Below are 21097 nucleotides of genomic sequence, written 5' to 3'. Positions count from 1 at the left end.
AGTGGTCAGATTGATAAAAATGTGTTTCTTACCCAAAGATATAAAATTTGCACTATACAGCATATGCAGATTTAAAGCATCAGCAACTGATAAAGAAACCTGCTATGTTTAAAGAAAGTACAACGTGAAATTCTTTCCTCGGTTTTGCTGCAGATTTTAATGGAGTCAAGCTTTTACATATGCTCTTTTATCCAATTCTCTTCTCTGCATATTAAATTTAACATTTCCATGAAGAAACGAAATAGAAGCTTACACTTTCCTTTATCCTGTTATTAAAATGGTATCATCCAAGATGACCACATGCAAGAATAAAGCAAAAGTACTAAGTTATAATGAAAGCCATCCTAATGCCATTATAGTAGCTAGTGAAGTAAGAAATGCAATAGTGTATTTTAGTATTATTTTGAAGAGTCCTGCTTATTTGACTATTTCAGGTTTTGTTTATATCACAGTTCTAAATAAAATTTTGGGATGGATTTTTGAGAGAAATTGGGATTGACCTAACAAATTATAAGTTTTAGCTTGGATTCAGTGAATTGTCCAGCACTTCTGAAAATGTTTCACGTTGACCGTTGTGGTCACTGTGAAGTACAAATTCTGTATTGCTACTTATGCTACTGTACAACTGCTCCTCCAAGTATATCCCAGCTGCTTGCTTTTTTCTCTTTCCCGCTTTTAACGCCGTGGTGTGTCATTTTCTCCTACTTTTAAACTAATTATTTTTATTCCCTGTCTGTGGAATACATGGGTTGTCTTCCTTGGCCAGCTCTCTCACTTTGCTGAAAACTTCAGCTCTCCTTTGTTTGCTTTCAGTCTCCATTTCTCTATTTGTACCTGTTTAACATTCCCAAAGTTTAGAAGTGATGTTTTCAATAGATGTGACTGCAAAGACTTGCCTGCTGTGGTGCAGCACCTCATTTATCATAGACCAACTCAGTCAGTTCCGATGAAGTGTTATTTATCCAGTTTTGTTCCCTTCAATGCTTACACAATTGCCCTTCTCCTTTCTTTACCTCCTATGCTGTATCTACTGAGTCTTGGTGATATTTAGAACATCATTAATTTGTTTTTCTTCCATTGTTGAACTGCACAATCACAAGTCTTTGTTAATTAAGTGTGCTATTTATTGAAGTTGCTTCTAGTTGCCTCATTCTGTAAGAAATTTCTGTGCCTCAGATTCAAGACTGAATTTTCCCTGTATTAAGCTGGAAGATGGTAGCCCTGGCCAAACATAAAAAGGTGTTGATACTAATGTGGTTTTCAGTAAAGAATTACCTTAAGGAACAGTGTACTCTCTGCGTTGTTCCTGAAGAGAGTCATGGGGCACATGCCTCAGGCGGCCGCTGCAGGATAGTTCAAGTACCAACAAAGGATATTTGCCTTTGCAAAACTGAGTAATACTGTTTTGGATCATCACAGAATAATAGAATAGTTTGGGTTGGAAGGAAGCTTAAAGATCATTCAGTTCCAACCCTCCTTGCCATGGGCAGGGACACCTCCCACTGGATCAGGCTGCTCCAAGCCCCATCCAACCTGGTCTTGAACACCTCCAGGGTTGGGGAAGCCACAGCTTCCCTGGCAACCTCACCACTCTCATGTTTAGCCTAAATCTGCCCCTCTCCAGTCTATATCCATTGCCCCTCGTCCAGTCACTACAAGCCTTTATAAACGGTCCCTCTCCAGCTCTCTTGTAGCCCCTTCAGGTACTGGAAGGTCGCTATAAGGTCTTCCCGCAGTCTTGTTTTCTCCAGGCTGAACAACCCCAAGTTTTTCAGCCTGTCCTCATATGGGAGGTGCTCCAGCTCTCTGATCATCTTTGTAGCCCTCCTCTGGACTTGTTCCAACAGCTCCATCTCATTCTTATCATATGTGAAAAGAGTGTTCCTAGAGGAAACTCACAGGCTAAACATTTGCAAGAGTACCACCTGCTAGTCAGGCAAAGCAAGGAAAACAGACTTTTTGAAGAGTGCAGTTGAATTTTGGTAGGCCTAGACTAATTTTTGCAACCTAGCCTTTTTTTCTTCTTGTGGTGTAAGCTCAGCAAATCAGCAAGGTGATGGCAATTGCAAGATTTTCTCTGTGTTGCTTGGACAGATATTGGTACAATGATCCCATCCAGAGGCTCAGGCTAAATATGTAGCCTAGTCAGGTAGAAACGAACATCTGTGTGCCCACTTTTTCATGAAGGTCTCGTTATTGACTTCTTTTCCTCAATTACCAGATCTTCAAGTAAAATCATAGTATCATTTAGGTTGGAAAAGACTCTTATGGTCATCGAATCCACCCATTAACCTGATACTGCTGAGTCCACTAAACCATGCCCCAAAGCACAACTGAACTTTTAAATACCTCCAGGGATGCAGGATCCCTGCACAGCCTGTTCCAGTGCTTGATAACTCTTTTGCTAAATAATTTTTTTCTGACATCCAGTCTAAACCTCCTCTTGTACAACTTGAGGCCATTTTTTTTCATCCTATCGCTTGTTACTTGGGAGAGGAGACCAGCACCCACGTCCTTTCAGGTAGCTGCAGAGTATATAAGCTCTGCTTCCTCTCGTTGCTAATGGAGTCTCTGCCAATGCAAGGCTGCTTACTTCATTGCTTTCTTCCTAATCTCTCTTTTTGTCTTATTTTTTTCCTGCAATGCTTAAGAAGCGTGCTTCACTTTAGCACCTGGCATGGGAAGGTGTTACGTTGACAACAGCTGTGGTGGCTTCTCTTCACTGTGGAGTTACTCCAGAAAGCCCAGAGACCTCAACAAACCAGGAAGGGTAGTGTGTTCAGGGGTTCCTGCTACAATGAAGGTTACTGCTTTTGTTTGGTACCTGTTTTCTAGTATGTAGTCCTATTTCAGGCTATGTTCAGTTATTCTTCCTTAGTAAGCTCAGATGATTCATTATGGGATTACTGGAAGAGGAGAGGATTGCTGGAAAATTTTGAAGGGCTGCCAGTACTGCAATTATTTCTTATTATTTAACTGTGGACTTGCGCACCTAGACATTAAATGACTTCAAAAGTGGGAAAATAATGACTGAACTCTAGATAAAACCCTACCCTCTGGTAAAGAGCAGACCGTTACTCTCTTGTGCTCTGTCATTACTTGTTATTCTGCAAAGTAAAATGGTGTGCTGAGTGGATTAGCTGGTGTGTTGGAATGACCTTACTGGAGTTTTACAACCAACTCAGCTACCTGAGCATGGAGTTACAGGTGTTTCTCTTCCAAATAATTAGATTTGCTGAAAAACATTTCTGAATAGCCCAGATAGTGTGCTCCCATCAAAGGTGCAGCCTGGAAGTGAAAACGTATTGGAATAAAAAAAGTCACAATGAGTAGCAGTCAGCCTGGGTGAGGAAGTCCCTTCCAGGGTTGTTTGTGTGGGCAAATGAAGAAGGAAATTCAGAGAGTCCTTTACTTGGCTTGAGAGTGTCCAGAAAACAAGAAACATAACGTGAACAATCAGCTTTCCATAGGCTCAGACATCTTTGCTTTTGTTCCTTTATGTCACTTTACAATGGAAATTTAGATCTGCTCCTATAGAATGATGGTTCTCTAACTTCTATCTTTTTTTTTTTTAATTAATATGATATTTAAAATTCTTATAAACGGCACTTTCTGTAGTGATTAATCTTCCTGACTGTAAAGTGCAGTCATTCAAATACAGAAACATTTCCATCTATGTTATGTAGAACACCCCTATTACATTTGCTTTATTCATCTTAAAGTAATTCTGGAGGCATGGATTGGTGTAGAACAGTACAATAAAACACTGTTTATTGGTGTTTGCCTTGCCAAAACTGGACTCAACCAACAAAATTATGCTTCAAAGTTTGTACTGTTATCTCATCATACCTTGGTAATAATTACTCTAATCAGCTAGAGGGAAGCAAGACTGGGAATGCAAAATAAAAATAAGTCTCTCATAGGTATCTTAATTTAATAAGTTCACTGTGCATCTCTATACTTCTAATAAAAATTTGGTTTTTAGTATTTGTCACGTTTATTAGTTCGTTCTGTCAGACTATGCTTGTACTAATTCAATTATAATACAGCTTCCTTTGAAAAACAGATTAGGTGTTAAACACACGTCCCAGCAATAGGTACACAGATAGCAAAGGAAATCAGTAGCTCAATTTGTATATTAAAGTCTCATTATTTTTTTAGTAAAGAAAATAATGCATATGACCACTTCAGTATCATTTGCAAATGGTTATTTATTTGTGGAGGATACCTTTACAAAAAGTAATTACTCCAATAAACACTAAGGAGTGGTGTGTTTATCCAGAAAGTTGCATGAGCAATTCCTAAGGGTACGAGGGCCAGGTTGAGGTCTAAGGGTTAATCTAAAACACAGTGCTTTAATACCTGGTTCCTGGTGTCGGGAGGAGCTCTTCAGTATTTATGGAACATTCTTTCATGGTTTTTATCCCATTTCTTTGGGATTTTATCACTTGCTAGTACAAATTATCCAGGGTTCAATAATAAAATAAAAGATTGAGTGAAGTATTCAGGTTTTAAGCACTGTATCTTTAGGGGATATATTTTCTAAAATATATGCCCATACTAGATCCACGTACCTGAAAACTCAGTTTTTACGCTTACAGTTGTATTTAAGTATTTTCAGATGGCATTATCACATTGTAAGGAATCATTGTGTTTTGCTATAAGAACAAAGACAGTTGAATGAGTTATTTAATTTCCAGAATTAGACTTCTGCCTACGCCTGACAGTTTAACAGGTTATCCTTCTAAGTAGTTCAGTTGTGGGGTTGCTTTTTGCCTGTCATGAACGCAAAGATAGAGCTTTCCACAGGTTGCTCCGTCTCGACGGTAGTTGCTTGATCACAACTGCTGCCCTTCCCACTGGTGTCTGTGTGTGTTTGTGGTGGAAAAAGGGAGTGGGGCATAAAGCCTATGAGACTTGGTTCTTTATGTTGGTTGCACTTAGAGCATTTGATGGTGATGCATTAGACTTAACATGAACCTGAGCGACCTCTGCTGAACTTTTTGTTTGGTCATACGTGATGCTTTGTGCCTTCCCCTTTCATGCACTTTAATATCGTCACTGACTTTTTAATATATTCTCCTTTTTTGCTTTTCTTCCTCTTGGTATTTCTTGTGATGTTAGTGCATTTTCACGTGTTTAAACTTGTTATTTCTCCTCGCTGTTAATGTTAAGCCATGTGATGATGTGTCATGCTGCTGCAATGAGCACATCTTCAGAGGAAGAGGTGAATCTTTTTCCAGTCCCCTGGTTCAGTCTCCAGGTACTTACTTGTCCTTCTCCTGTAAAAGACTTGGTTCTACGAATCCTTGATGACCAGAGTTCGTAGGTTAGGTTCGTTAGTTTGTCCTTAGATACCCTGGTACTACCTCCAGTGGGTTTTTCCTCCCTTTCCTTCACACCGTATAGTTACACATCACCTTCTCACACAGTTCCTTACTTGTTCATGAGTAACTTGGAGGCCTTGTGTATGAGTGGATCCTAGGACAGACCTCAATGTCACTCCATGACAAGTAAGAAGTGTCCCTATATAGTGAGCTTAAATGCTCTGGCACCTGATGTGTCCAGGGTAGCTGTGAGTTTGGACACACAAGCATTCCCTTGTGAAATTAGGGAAGTGCAAAGGCATGCAGAAATTATATGCACAAATTGGACGGTAATGTTGGAGATCTGGCCTCCAATATCATTTTGAATCATCCAGTAAATAGAAGTCTATGATTTTTGGAAGCTTTCTGATGAAAGGTTATATTTTCTGCATCTCCAGTCTAAACCCTTCTCGTAGAACTGATAGGCTTTTTTTTTCTCCCTAAGAATTTGCCTTCCATACACAGCAGAAAAACAAACAAACACAACTCTGTTATTTCCCTGAAAACCAAATTCCTCTTTCCTAGCAAGATTAACTTGTCGACTAATCTTAGAGCAAACACTTTATTTCAATCTATCATTGTTTTCTGACTGTGAGTTTATTAGAGGTCAGAAAAAGAGATTCATTAATGTGATTGCGCATTTGTTTTTCCGAAAGGGCATCAGAATATTAATGCTTTTCCAAAGAAAATAAAGAAATACAGTATTTCTTTTAATACTTAATCTCAGCTAAATAAAGTCTTAAAATCATATGCCTTGGCACAAATGGGGTGTTTGCAGCATAAGGTATAAGTAGTATAATTTCTACTATCTGAAAACTGCTTAAATGAGCTCTACTTCAGTCTTGCCATTTATTCCACACCTGAGGTGAAGTAACTCTGGTCTCTTCTCTGATGTAGAGCCATCGGAAAGCTGACTGCCAGTGCGTTTGTGCAAGTCTGTTTGCTTATATAAAGAACTCATTTAAGCTTCTCCACCCAAGAAATTCATGTTGATTTTGGATAATCCCTGGGTGATTTTATTCTGTTAAATAAATAAATAAATCTTCCAAACCTGTGACGCAGCCCAGCTCTCACATATTTTGGACTATTAGAAGCGTAGCATTTCTCTTGGGGAAATATGAACTGACACAAGACATGGGCAATTTTATATTTGTCCAAAAGAAAATAGGATGTGTATTTCAGTATAGGAATATGTAGTAGCTGAGCTTCACCTGGCAAGAGCACAGGGTCAGTCTGTGATGAGAAGAGTTTTGCATGTGGATCACCAGACCCCACACTCCACGCTCATCCCCCAGTGTGGCTTCTCTAGGACTGGTGCCAACCTGATTTGGTTTGACAACAAATCAGTATTTCAGAAGAAAAGGAAAAGTTGTATTAAACAGCTGAAACAAGTCTCTGGGCTGTCATGACTCACTTTCAGTCTTAGAGAGATGGTATGTGTGTGTGGCCAGGAGACGTGGGAATCTGAGCATCCTTGCTCTCAGTGATGCTGAGCAGGACTGCGCTGAGGATGCTTTGGCCCAGTGCAGCGGAACAGGTCTCTATGATCATCATAAGTCATAACTAACCCATCTGATTAAAAATTGCTTCTGCAAGCTCTGCTCTGCTCTTCTCTGCTCTATTAAGAAAGCATCAGCACACAGACTTGAGTTGGGTATGCAGAATTCCTAAACTCATCAGGGCAAACGAGGAAGAAGCCTTTATTTTCACTCTGCCCTTCATCCCCACCTGTATATCCTTCCTCGTGGTTCTTGCTTTGGCAAGAAAACTGGTTCTGAATAGACACATCTGTGCTGAAACCAGTCATAGCTATAAGTGTTCCCCTCTATCTCTACATTGCTATTTATTAGGTAACTAAATATTCAATTAGATATTTGATAATAATATAACTGAATAGTTAATTGCTATTTGTCTAACATAGTTATCCGTACTTGGAAAATGTTGAGACTGAATTAGACTGCCTTTGCTGTTGTGTTTATTAATTGCATTGCAGCAATGTTCAGCATCTCCTGTAACAGGTATTGAATTCACATAGTGAAAAGCAGCCGTTACCCTCATGAAATTGAACAATACAAATGAAATTCAGTTTCGTTTCCTGCTTGGTTTCTGGAGTCTTGTGAACCATGAAAAGTTCTAGAAGATTTATACACCTACTTTACCTCCTTTTCCCTTGTTCTGACCTGGAAATAAGCTGAAAGTCTTTTATTATCGCTTATTTTCGAGAACTAAAGCTGTGAATGAAATGTCAAACATTAAAAGCCGTGCTGATAAATCGCTGGAGATGGTAGTGCTGCAGTAAAATGGTATGGAAATGTTAGCAAATGTTTACAAGGGAAAATTGATCTGCTCAACCCAACACACAGTAACATACATATACTCAACATAACGTACTTTTTCACTTGTTGCTGATCCAGTGCACCATGATAAATCTAGTCTGCTGTATTTTATGTGTTATATAGACAGCCTACTCCTGTATGAGGTTAAGCTGCTTGTAAATAAGTAAAAAGTAGGAAAGGCGGCTTTTGCTTCAAACAGAAACTCAGTTTAAAAACAATGGTTTGACTTCAGGCTTTTATTTAGGGTTTCGCAAAACAGAACAAGCTTTCTATTCTCTATTGCATGTAGATAAGCCTAACGGGCAAAGTATTACTTCTCATCTAATTTTGTATTCCTTGAATGTGTTTTAGGAAACACCTTTTTCATTTAGACTAAACTACCGTAAATTATGCTGGGATATGATCACTAGGATTTTTAGTAGAAATATTAGTTTAACTGAAGAACTTTTTTGTTGTCATCTCTGTGGTAATAGTTTCAGCTCAGCAAAAACGCATCAGAATGCATGGCAATTATTTTTCTTCAGAAGGTTATGTTCCATACAGATGATCAAAAAGGCAATATAGTGCCGGCCCACTGAAGCTATCGATTAATATTATCACTGTCAACTCCCTGACTTTCTTACAGCAGTGGTAGTAATTTTGAGAATTTGAGGTTACTGGTCAATTGCCATCAAATTTACCACGTGCATATGTAAAAAACTCTCAGCCTTTATAATTTGATGAACTGTGTTCACAGACAGAGGGAGAAAGGCTTCTGTTATCACTTTCTCCATGCAGGCACAAACCCAGCTATGTCTGAGATGGATCTATGCTGCTAGCTCACTTTCTCTTACAGTAGTTTTTCAATGCCTTTCAGTCTCTTTAATGTCTATTCTTTACCTGATAGGTACTTTCTTCTACGTCTATTTGTCACATAGGGAACTCACACAGAGGACATAAAAGGAAACCAGATGGGAAGTTAAACCCCTAATGCTTGTGGGCTGGTTAAGGTTGTGTGTGCTCTACCTCTCTTACATGATCCTGGATTGTTAGAGGTGCGTGGCTTTCGGCAGGAACCTACATGCTCTCTGTAGGACCGTGGCTTTAGCAAGGAACTGGTTCCCCATCATGTATCTGAACCTTGCTGCCAGATTTAGCTTATTTCAGACTAAAGGTTCATTGCAAGTCAACATGTAAGGAGTGTAAAAGATCAGAGGTTTAAGCTGGAGTAAGAAATTGAGCCCTGAGATAATAGCATGGATTTAAGAGATTAAGCGATCTTAGTAGAAGTACTTCTCTTTTAGATGAGCTGTAGGCATATGCTCCTTCATGCTTTCCGCTTCTTGTCTTTCGTTCTTCTTTTCTGTATTTCTTCTTACAGTCTTTTCTGTGGAGTAGTCCATCTTAAACTGGAGTGGTGTATCCTTAACATAGATTTTAGTTTAGTGGGTAGAGCACTTCCTCAGCAGGTGGAAGAGCTGTGAACCCCCTTAGACTGGGGGACGTGAGATCCGTGTCACCCACTACATGAGCAAGAGGTGAAGTTGCCCAAATTGCTGGAAATTCTTATAGGCAGCAGATCATCCTTGTCTGACTGACTGGCCAGGAACAGAGTAGCCAAGTCCTCATTGTAAGTGGCTGCCGAAGCCCCGTTAGGAGGTCCCTGACGAAACAGGAACGAATGTGCACATTAACCTAGAACCATGAAACTCTAACTTGATCTTATTCTTTGTGGCTGGATAGACAATAATGATAATAATCTGCACAAATAGGGGTAATTTATGTAAGTGCTAGTGCTTCATGTGGATGCATATGGATTTTATATTGTTCCTCATTCCATGGGACTTTCCTGTGCATCTTCATATTTTAAGACCAGAGATCATGGAATTATAGAATGGCTTGAGTTGGAAGGAACCTTAAAGATTATCTAGTTCTAATCCCTCTGCCATGGGCAGGGACACCTTCTACTACATCAGGTTACTCAAAACCCCATCCGACCTGGCCTTGAACACCTCCAGGGATGGGGCAGCCACAGCTTCTCTGGGCAACCTGTTTCAATGCCTCATCAACTTCACCGTAAAAAATTGCGTTCTTATATCTAATCTAAATCTACCCTCTGAGATTTTGAATATCTGAAGGTTCTTAGTACGTGATAACATATATGATAGTTTGTCTTGAGTTAAAGGACTCTCTTATTCCTAGGCAGCATTGCTGTTGTTGGTCCTGCTCTCTCAATGTAAAGTTGAATTGATTTAAGCTGATCCAATGCCTCACGTTTTGTCCTGTTCTGAATGAAGGTGATCACAATGCTAGATGATGTGCCATGAAGCTCCATGTGTTTCCATATCCTTCCCTGGTTCCCCAGCTACGCATAAGGCTTCACATCCTGTAGATATAATTTATCAGTCTGTATTTATTATGGGTAACTTAAAATTAAATTTTTATGTTTGGTGGTATTTTTTTTAATCAATAAGTTTATTTATTTCGGAGTTGTCCAAGGAAGTGGTGGTGGGGGAAATAGATACTTGAAATTTCTATCATTACTACAGAGGACTTTTTCTCTACTATGTTTCAGACACAGATATTAAGGAGCTAGAGGATGTTTTTGGACTAAATGGACAAGTAGAGCATAAGCTGAACTTCCTCAAGAAGAATGTATCAAAAGATATAAAGCTGGTGCTGATTGCTCATTCTATTGGTTGCTATATCACACTGGAGATGATGAAGCGAGCGTCAGAACTTCAGGTACGTTAACCTTGTAGAATGGGAGTTATATTACTAGCAAAGTAGTGCACATTGCTTAGCCTGTGAGTAATGGCATGTGTTTCCTGGGGGAGCTCTATTCTTATATACACGGACTTTCAATTAAAGTGAAATAAAAATATTAATAACTAATTCTAATAACATATAATAAAGTAGTTTCATGTAAAGTTCCACCTCTGAATTTGGACCTTTAAATGACCTTGTAATATAAATAATAATGGTCATAAATATATTTAAGATTTTCTTGCCGACTTCTCATCTTTAATTAATTTATAAATAGATCACTAGATATTTGGCAATTACATTATGTTACCATACCAAAAATTAAGACTGGTTATGATTTTAATAGCAGCTTCTTATTTCGAGGCAAGCAGATGGCTGACATGATGATACATGGCGAAATGTATGAAAAATAATAGTAATGTAAATTGTGATGAGTACTGCTATGAAGGGTGTTGTTTTTAATATTTATTACATGTGCATATATCATTGCTTCTGCTACTCAGTCTTGGTTTGTGCAACTTGATGAAAGTAGGAGATGTTACTGCATGTTCTTGCGTATCTGAACATTTTTCTTCATCGCTGCGAAGCAATAAGAAGGCTGAGGCAGGACCGTGTTCTTGCAGCCTTGGAAGTGGCAAACTCTTAACACTTGGCAGTGACTCACTCTGCTGCAGATGATGAATGAAAAATACTGAATTTTTATTCTTATAAGTTCACTCTTGCTAAGTCATTGCCTCTTCTTTTATATTGTAAAATCTTCAGTGGAAGGAAGTACAAGTGTTAGCACGAAGTCTGTGTTTAATGTATGCATGAGTATGTTCTTCCACTTCTTCACAACCATTCCACTGCATGTCTAACTGTTTTTTTCTTTTAAAGGAAACAGCAACTAAAAAGGTGAAACATGCAGTTAACCTGATGTATTTCCACAGGCAAATTTCACTTTGCAACTGTTAACTACGGCATTTTTTTTGAGAGAACGTTTATTACTGTTTTTTTGAGAGAAATTTTATTACTGTTTTATCTTTTAAAGAGGGAGTATTATAGAAATATCATATACAGTAATTTGTCCAAACATGTCAACTCTTCGATGGTCAACATCTGTACAGTCTTTATTACACAAATGATTTTATCTGGTTTCAATTATATTGTGAATTGTTGAGTAATTTTTTTACACCTGGCTCACTGGCTGCTGGCAGCTTACTTTTCATCAATGATTTGATATGTTAGTATCTTTGAGACAGTCTTAGACTGCGTGGTGCACTGTGTGCATGAAGTTAATATATGACAAGCTACATTTAAGATGCGTTTAACAACAGAAAATATTTGTGTAAGCCAGAGTGTTGTGTAACCTTTGGGCCTTTGCCAAAAATAAGTTAACTGTTGGGTTTTGTAACATATGATGTGTGATAATAAGAAACTCATGTTTCCATCTCTCCGTTTAATTTTACTGGAATATTTGATTCCCACAAGATTTTGAGCACATATGTGTATTTTAGTAGCTAGATCATTTGATTTTATTTTTGTGTAGTTCTTATGTTACTTTTATGTTACTCTTATGTTACTTTTATTGCATGAGTTTTGGGTTTGGTCTTAAATTCTCTGCTTTAAGAGTCTTTGATTGCTTACAGTTTATTATTCTGAGCTAGAGGTTAATGTGTTGTATTTATTGTTCAAATAATTCAGTAAAAGTTTATATTCGGAGTGTACATTTAGCAGGTTTGATTTTTGGTACCTCATTTAAAGCTCTTTCGTCATCTCACCAAATGTAGACTAGATTGTCCCTGTCTTGTACAATGGTGAGGGAACCTGCTGAACTTGAGCTAGCATGCATGAAAAGAGACAGCACTACCTCCTTATCTCCTTGGTTGCCCTTCAGCTGTTGGTTTGGAATGCTGCTAATTTCTTGGGCCCCTGTGCTCTGCAGGTCAGTGGGGTGTTGTGTTTGGGTTTTTTTCTTAAACTTCTATGAATTAATGCTTTCTTATTTAATTGAGAGAAATGAAACAGGAATTGCCAATTTACCTCATGATAAATCCAGGTTTGGACCTCATCTTTGTTTTCCTGTTCACTCTCAGGGAGGCTTCTTTTAACATTTTCTTCAGGAGACTCCTTAGCATGAAATCAGTCTTAGGTTAATGCCTTTAAGCCTGACTAGTAGAGAAAGGGCCACACAGGTTACATCCATTCTGGGCTTGGCAGAGGTCCAGAACCATTCCCAGTTGTTCGTTTGGATGCAGGCATCCTGTTTTGAGGCGAGGGACATTCAGCCAATGGAACACAGACCATCCCATGCTGTCCTGTTCAATGACAGGACCGGGGAATCATTCCTGGTAGTTGTGTTTACTGGTAGACATGTAACTGCGAACACTTCTCAGTTGTAGCGAGCATCAAATCTTAACAAGATTCATCTCTTCGTAGGAAGTGAAGCATCCAGTGTTTGTCAGACTGCTAAAGAATTTTTACGCTAGGAAGGAAAAATGCTGATCAGCCTTACTCTGTGGAGACGGAAAAATGCAATAATGTACAGCATACTTCATGCTTAGTCTTAACCTCTTTATCTCCGTCGCTCTTCATTCAGCGAGCAGGACTGAAAAATGAAACTGACTGACAAAATAAGTTTCTCAGTTGTTAGAGCTTGTGCCTAATTCATAAATATGCTGCATCTTGCCAGCGTGTTCTTCTAAAATACAAATCCTTACTTGGAGGATGTCGTTGTGCTTTGGTGGCAACACTACTGAATGTTTCCTAAAACACTCTGTTTGATCATTAATTTTATCAAAAGGTTGACACATTTCCTTGCTAATGCAATTCAATCTGTTGCAGGATTAGTCTTTCATTTGCAATGATGCTTCTGAAATGCCAGCACCTTTGTGGTGATAAATTAACACTTATTGATGAGTGCAAGTATCATATGATGTAAGCATTGCTGTTCCTGTAAAACTCATTGAGGAGTAAGAGTTTAAAACCTCTTTGTATTATCAGTTAAGGCAAATACTGTAATATATAGTTCAAACCCATGCTTTGCTACTGTGTCTCAGTGATGCCAAAGAATATTGGGTATTGGTAGAATTTGGTTGATTTAAGAAATAATAGCTAACAAAACATAAGTTGGGATAGTTGTGTATGAAAAAAGCTCATACTTTGGGATCCTGACACGTGATTTCTGTGCATGTGTTCATGTTCATCTGCCTTGTCTTTCCTTCTCTGTGTTCTCTTCCAAACAGAAGTCTTCTGGTCTGTATTTTCTTTTGAGTAATCTGAGGAGTCTAACAGAATAACAGTTCAGATTTAATGATTCCACAGATTTATACAGTAGCATAACCATACTTTTTCTCTTGTCTATATACGAATTGCATTCAGGTCTTTCACGTGAGGGGCTACAGCTTGCTTGGGATCTGCTAATGTATGTAGCTTAGGAGGTTTCTGCAGTGTGTCTTACTCTTTGTAGGTTGGTACTGATTTTCACCCATCAAGAGGCTGTCCACTGAATAGGCTAAGTGAAGCAAACATTTCTTCATTGCTGTCTATTCTAAATTATTTTATGATGAATAAAATGTTGGTGTTACTCACTCCCTTTTATGAGTACCTTAAACATGCCTGGTAGGAGGTACCAGACATTTTTTGTTAACCTTTTGAGTTACTGATATTGGCTGTGTATCCCTGCTGTCGGTTTCTGTCTGTTTAGCCAGTTTCTAATCCATGTGACATTTTTTCTCTTACTTATAATTAGTATTATCGGTGGTCACAGGGATGGGATGACCTCAATGGGAAGCATTTTGTTGGAACTTTTTGAATGTAATTATTTTAGATGATGCTTCTACACGTGCATGGTAGCTTTATTTCTTTCTTCTTTTTTAAATTTTTCAAAATATTTCGTAAAAAAATTGAAAGAGCTTTCATCTATAAAACATTATTGCTGTTACTTATGATTTTAGAAAAAGCCAGGAATATATTTTATCATGCTTTTTAAAATTTAAGTGGTAATAGGTTAGTCTTCTGTCATTCAAAATTTTCTGTTCTTGCATTGTTAGTAATGGGATCTTTTATTACCCTTGGTGCTCCCCTAAATGATACACACTTTTAGCATGACATACGTAGTCCATATGTGGTTTCATATTTGAACCAAAAGGCCACGCTCCATCTGTTGTGAACAGTTTGCTTGATGGCCTACAGGTACACAACAGAATGACAGACGTCACAACTCTGTTAGCTTTTTTTTTTCCCCATATTGTCTAGAAATCTGCTTCTTCCTTATTACCTGCAGCCCTTTGCAACACATCTTAGCAGGAGAAGATGTCTCTGGACATGACCCTTCTGACAATGGCATTGATTGGGATTTGAAATTTCAGAAACACTCCTTTGCCATCCCTTGGCATGTGTGAGAGATTACCTGTGTGTATAGAAATAGTTTGCTTTAAAAGAAGCTTTATTAAAACAGTGAAAGATGGCAATAGTTATTTTGCATTGCAGCGTGTCTTTGTATGCAATGGGAAATGCAATAAGTAATTATTCGCTTATTTCTTATTAGAAAAAATGGGAGAAATCTCTCTTAACAATGTGTGAACAGCTATCCATGCATACTGTTTTACAGAGTATGTAGTTTAAAGCAAATTAGCTATTCCTGAATAAGTTGTTTAAAACATTTTGATGCTAAACCAAATGTCTTTTTTCTGATATGGCTTAATCTGTTTTAAAAATAGCTTAAAATAATGGGTTTTAATGTATTCTAGGTTCATTCTGGGCACAAGAGCTCACACATGGGGTTATTCAGGAGTATTTCCATGTTTAGATATTCTTTACTTTGGCTTTAATTTATCAAATCTATTGGTTAACATCAGTTCTGTAAATTATCAAAGCTTTTTCAAAATTTACCAACTGAGATAATCCTCTTTTTGAAATTTCCCAAAGACAGTAATAGATGTGGGGTTTTTTATCTTTTTGTTTTAAGTTTTTGGTTCTCCCAAGAGCTGAACTGGACAAGGAGAGAATGTTATTTTGCCGTTATTGGCAAATGCATGATTTGCCATCATATCAAAAAAGATCCCCTCTGCTAAATGAATTGGTTTTCACAACTCTGTCTGTGATGAGAATCGTTCCTTCTTGGGGAGAGAAGAAGAAATATGTAAGTTGTATGGTAATGGTTGAAAATCTCACTTGGATGAATATTATGTTCTCTCACTGATTCTGCTGTAGATCAAGTTGGTTCCTTTGTCTCCAGTTAATATTTAGTTCCTTTCTGCTGAAGTACTTGGAAAGCTCCCCGTAACTAATTAGGCCATAAGAGAGAGAAACATGTCAGAACTCCTCTGCTAAGAGATTTATTGTGATACAGAATTCAATGCAGTGACACTTTATGTTAATAATTTAGTTTCAGTTGTGTTGAAAGCTTGATTATGAATTTGGGAAGCACTTTCATAATCTTAGGAAACAGAAAAGTTGCCATGTTTCTAAATATGGGTGTTTCTACAGGAAAACAGAACTCTTTAGGACAGAATTGCTGGAAATCCACAGGGAAAACAAGATGAAAAGAGGAAGATTGTTGAGTGGTTACGGGAACTGCTATGCATGTCTGACCTTTGAGATAATAAGGGAATCTTTTCAGCAGTATGAGGGAAAGACTGTATGAAGGCAATGACATTTGTTCAGTTCCTGTTTTGGTGAAATTAGAACTTGTATATGTAATCCAAGATTGGTGTTGTCATCATTGCAGAAAACATCCTTTGAAAGGATGCTAATTTAGCAGGTTCTGACTCCTTAGAAATTATAGTGTGTTTTGGAAGTAGAAAGCGAATAAAAGATAAATTGGAATATGCATTTTCTTTCATTTTTTACAGGTTTTATTTAACATAGTAGCATCTAATTCAAATGTTGATTATAAAAATTATTATAGAATCATAGAATCACTAGGTTGGAAAAGACCTCTTAGATCGTCGAGTCCAACAAAATCAATTGACATAGCTGTTGTCTGGGTAAATTAACTGATGTCACCGATGATTATTATAATGTTTAACATATGATTAGTGAACAAATAAATTTTTGCTGCTTTGCATGCTCTCATAAAAGTAAGCTTATCTCACACTTTTTGAAGAGAACAATGAAACTGCAATAGAGTAAAAAAGCAGCCAGAAGATTTCTGAAGAGAGAGGATGTTCTTTCTCACGTAGAGGGTTATACTTTGTAGACCTGTGTGCCAGGGTACGGTGTAACCAACAGCATAGTGGAATCGTAAATAAATGCCTTTGATGTGTGCAGCCTTGGTTTGATTTGTCCTTGCTGAGAACTGTTTGCTTTTGGTGCCTTAATGGATAGCAGTGATGACTGGAATATGGACGTGTGGTTATGCCTCGCAGTAGGGGTCATGATCTGGAGAAACAGAATGGAGAAATGGGTTTTTTTAATGTTAAATTCATGTTATTTGCAGGCCTAAATGATGAAATGCAAAAAATCCCCATAAAAATTAAATGGATAAAAGACTTACAGTAACACAAACCCAGTGACAACATTTGCGAAATTATTATGCAGGAAAAAAATAGTTGGCTATACTTAGCAGACCTTACAAGGGATTTGGTACACATTTCAAATAAACACCTGTCTTGTGAAGAGAGCTGCAAATTTCTAGGTCATGATCTAAAACTAAACTGAGTCTGATGTATTTTTCTTCTTCTTCAGTTCATCTGTCTGGAAAAATGAGCTACATATTAAAAAACAAGCAAACAGCATTGGGCTGGGTATCCACCCACCTTCATCTCTCTTTAAGTGTTGAAGGAGCAAAAAAAGACAGACTACCATAGTTTTGCTCCGATTTAATCACGAGTCTAAGTTCAGCTGCTGTCAGTGAGATGTGTGTGTTACCTTTATGGATGGTTACTGGATTGGATTGTTTCTATATTATATATAATATATTGTTTCTATATTATTGGATTGTTTCTATATTATATATATATATAATATAATATAATATATTGGATTGTTTCTATATTATATATATATAGAAACAATATATATATATAATATAGAAACAATTATATATTTATATATTGGCACTTGTCTTTGGCAGTTATTGGTAGGTAGGTAGTTAGGTAGGTAGATAGATAGATAGATCGATAGATAGATAGATAGCAAGTCTTTGGGAGCAGATACACAATGGACAGGTGGTCTGAGCCAGCAATTAAATTAAAATTTGCTTTAGTTGACGGCATACATGTTTCAGAGTCTGTTAATCCACCTTGCAACAGATGCTGAAGCTCTGATGAGCATCTTCTCTCAGTGGCACCTCAGGCAATATCAGGAAATGTTGTGGAGTAGCCAGTAAAGCAGCAAAACAAACTTTAGGCATATGCAAACATTGTTCATCTCACTTATTTGGTAAAAGTGAGAAGTAATGCAGATGATTTATTGAACGCGACTAAATAAAATAAGGAAGATCCTGTATCTTTGAAACATCAGGGAAGTTTCTACAAAGATTTTTAAGAGATTATTTTTTTTTTTTCAAAAAGGAAAAAATGAAAACAACCTTGATATGAAAACCTAAGACAAATGTAAAACTTTCTCTCTTAATGGCTACAAGCTGGAAAGGGGCAAATTTAGACTGGACACAAAGAGGAGTTTCTTCACTATGAGGGTGGTGAGGCCCTGGCCCAGGTTGCCCAGGGAAATTGGGGCTGCCCCATCGCTGGAGGTGTTCAAGGTCAGGTTGGATGGGCTTTGAGCAGCTTGATCCAGTGGGAGGTGTCCAGTTGGAAATGGATGATCTTTAAAGTCCCTTCCAACTCAAACTATTCTGTGATTCTATGATTCTCTTTGGTGTGGGAGGTTGCAAAGCAAAGAGCAGTGATGGATGAGTTCCTGGTAAACAAAGATTTGTTAAAGCAATGCTGACTTTTGATTGAGTCACTCACAAAAAGCCACCAGCCTGAATTTAAAAGCTCAACGAAACTTCAGAATACCATCAGTGAAAGGCTGGTTGTAGCAGAGTTGAGAGTGTCAGCTCACCCAAGAGATCACGAGCATCCATTGTTTTTACTGCCTTGATGACAGACTTTCTAATCCTAACAGTCCAAGTTATATTCTTTTCTACCTCTCCCTGCTGAAATAAAAAGGCTTTAAAAAATGTGAAATGTAAGAAAATGCAGCAGTCAACAGGCAGATGGGATTTTTTGTATAACCTTCACTGGACGCCACCTTTGTGAATAGGAGCTGGCACTGCTCCGTGTGCTACGTAGGTCTGCCTGACATTACTCTTTCCTTCACAGACCAACAACCCACCTCATAATTTAGAGGACAAAAGAATGTGAAATATCTCAAGGATACAAAAAAATTTAAGAACGTTAAAATGCCATGAGAAATAAACTGTTGAAGGTGATATCCTCAGAGATAAAAATGCCTGAGGGCAAATATTTGAGGATTTTTTCACCAAGGAGAGGCATGCATCCTTCTCCACATTAAGAATATAATTTCTGTAATAAAAAAATTGGCTTCAAAGCCAAAGTGCATAAACTATTGATTAAGCCTGTGATAAGAAAGCCTGAGGAAAAACGGAAAAATGAATTCCCAAGACTCTTTCAGGAAAATCATATTTTGTTCATAATGTTCACTGAAACTTCAAGTTCTGTCACCTTCTTTGACGTGTTTGGTTAACTGCTCAGTTGAATATAGAAACAATATGAAAATCAAAATTTTGATCTGTGATGATTGAAAGTAGGAAACATAGCAACAATAATTTTGATTTCAAGAGACTTAATTTTTTTAATAGTGTTGCGTTTATTTCACTACTAATGAAACATCCAATTTCTTTTCAGATGTATGTGGTTAGAATTCAAATAAACCTATAAAAATTATTTTTTCTAGGAAGTTAACAGATGTTAAAGTAGCCAAATGTACAAAGAGAAAAGGAAGAAAAATAAACTGAAAACCGGAATCTGTGATCATTCATCAAGAATTCAAAGTAAAACATGAGAATGAAGAGGAAATGAAGGACTAAAAATAAAAAGATGGCTAGAATGTAAATGGCAGAATAACAGGATTTATTAAGTACTGTGGCTTTTTATGGATTTGTTCATAAAATCCTGTTATTTTGGATCTCCAAAAATTTGGATTCATATTGTAATAACTAAATGAAATGATTCTATAAAAGTGAGGGAATCATAAACATATAACGAGAAGTGAATTTCAAAAACAATTAGGATTTATAGCACAGGTTTTCAAAAGAGCTCAACACCCTTTTGAAGGCCAAATTTCCCAATGCATTTTTTATGCTGAACGGCGAAATCTTTTGAAATTCTGGCTGCAGATGAGTATGCATAGTACTGGAAATCAGAGACTGCTTTTTAGAGAGTTGGACCAAATGATCAAAATTCAGTATCAATATATGTCACACATAGCTTAATTTTTATATTTTTTTTGCCAATTAATATGCATTAATAGAAGACAGAGATAGAAATCAGCAGTTTTCATGTTAATTTAAATCTGGGAAGAGAAAAGGAGAAAGTCAATTAGGGCATTAAAGAATTGTTCATGAAGGAGCATGTGGAGTGACGTTATGGAATTCTTGAACATAGACTTTGCAAAAGTGCCATTAAACTTCGAGCATGGGTATAACCCCAGTAACCAATATCTGTTCTTGGAAGCTGTGTATTAAAAAGTAATTTTGGTGGCCATCCTGAGCTCTCAAAAAGAGGCTGAACCATGTCATCAGCCCATGCCTTTTATTGCAGGTGCTACAGTTACTCTAGCAATTGGGAAGGACTTGGCTTGGATCTCCATAATGATTTTAGGCTGAAAGAGGGGACATTTAGGTTAGATACGAGGAAGAAATTTTTCCAAGTGAGGATGGTGAGGCACAGGCACAGGTTGTGCAAGGAAGTCATGGATGCCCTGTCCTTGGAGGTGTTCAAGGCCAGGCTGATGAGGCTTTGAGCAACCTGATGTAGCGGAAGGTGTCCTTGCCAGTGACAGAGGAATTGGAATTGGATGATCTTCGAGGTCTCTACCGACCCAAACCATTCTATGATTCTAATTAGGTTACTTAGAATGGACAGTGTTGTAATTAGAGATATTCACTCCTCTGCCATGTTAGTTTGTTTGTTCTCCATGGTTTACAGTGAAGTCTAGGGATGCTTACTTTAGAGTGGGAAAATTCCACTGCATTAGCTTCTATACTGAAAATGGTACATTCAGTTTGAAGCGTTCACTACAAGAGTGAAAGGAATTGGAAAAATACATAAACTTTATACAAAAAAAAGTTATAAGATCTCTGAGCTTAGATTGCATATTCACTACATTTAGGGCATTTCTAATATACTATTAAATTAAGTCATAAGAATTTTGTTTTCCCTTTCTTATTAGGATTTCTGTTTTTACTAATTACATCAGGGGAATTTTTGCCAACGTCATGATGGATCTTTTCAGATACTTGAAGATGTGTTGAGTGTTTGTAGACCTAGGTTTGGAGAAGTAAAACAAGCCTTAGATTTATTCTTAAGAGTCACCCTCTGTGCTGTTATGACTGAGGTTACCTTCAAAATTAAACGTGATAGAAATCCACTTCCTTTTCCATTTATTTCAATGTGTAAGTATCTGAAATGCTTGGTATCTGTTGTTTGGATACAAGTCTACTTAAGAGTGACATTTTGGAAGAAAAATCATTGGAGC

At 37.5% G+C, this 21097-nt stretch overlaps 1 protein-coding gene across 1 annotated transcript in view; it reads left to right on the top strand.

Annotated features, from left to right (window-relative positions):
- The window catches only part of LDAH (lipid droplet associated hydrolase), a 111913-nt gene that overhangs the window by 36533 nt on the left and 54283 nt on the right, over positions 1 to 21097 (top strand). Inside the window, exon 4 of the mRNA XM_054063649.1 lies at positions 10257 to 10426. Within this exon, the coding sequence (XP_053919624.1) occupies positions 10257 to 10426 (170 nt within the window). The remainder of the gene's footprint in view (positions 1 to 10256; positions 10427 to 21097) is intronic.

The sequence above is a fragment of the Cuculus canorus genome, chromosome 3 (assembly GCF_017976375.1).
Source record: "Cuculus canorus isolate bCucCan1 chromosome 3, bCucCan1.pri, whole genome shotgun sequence".
Lineage (NCBI taxonomy): Eukaryota > Metazoa > Chordata > Aves > Cuculiformes > Cuculidae > Cuculus > Cuculus canorus.
The sequence above is the reverse complement of the archived record's forward strand: the minus strand, read 5'-3'. Positions and strand labels throughout refer to the sequence as shown.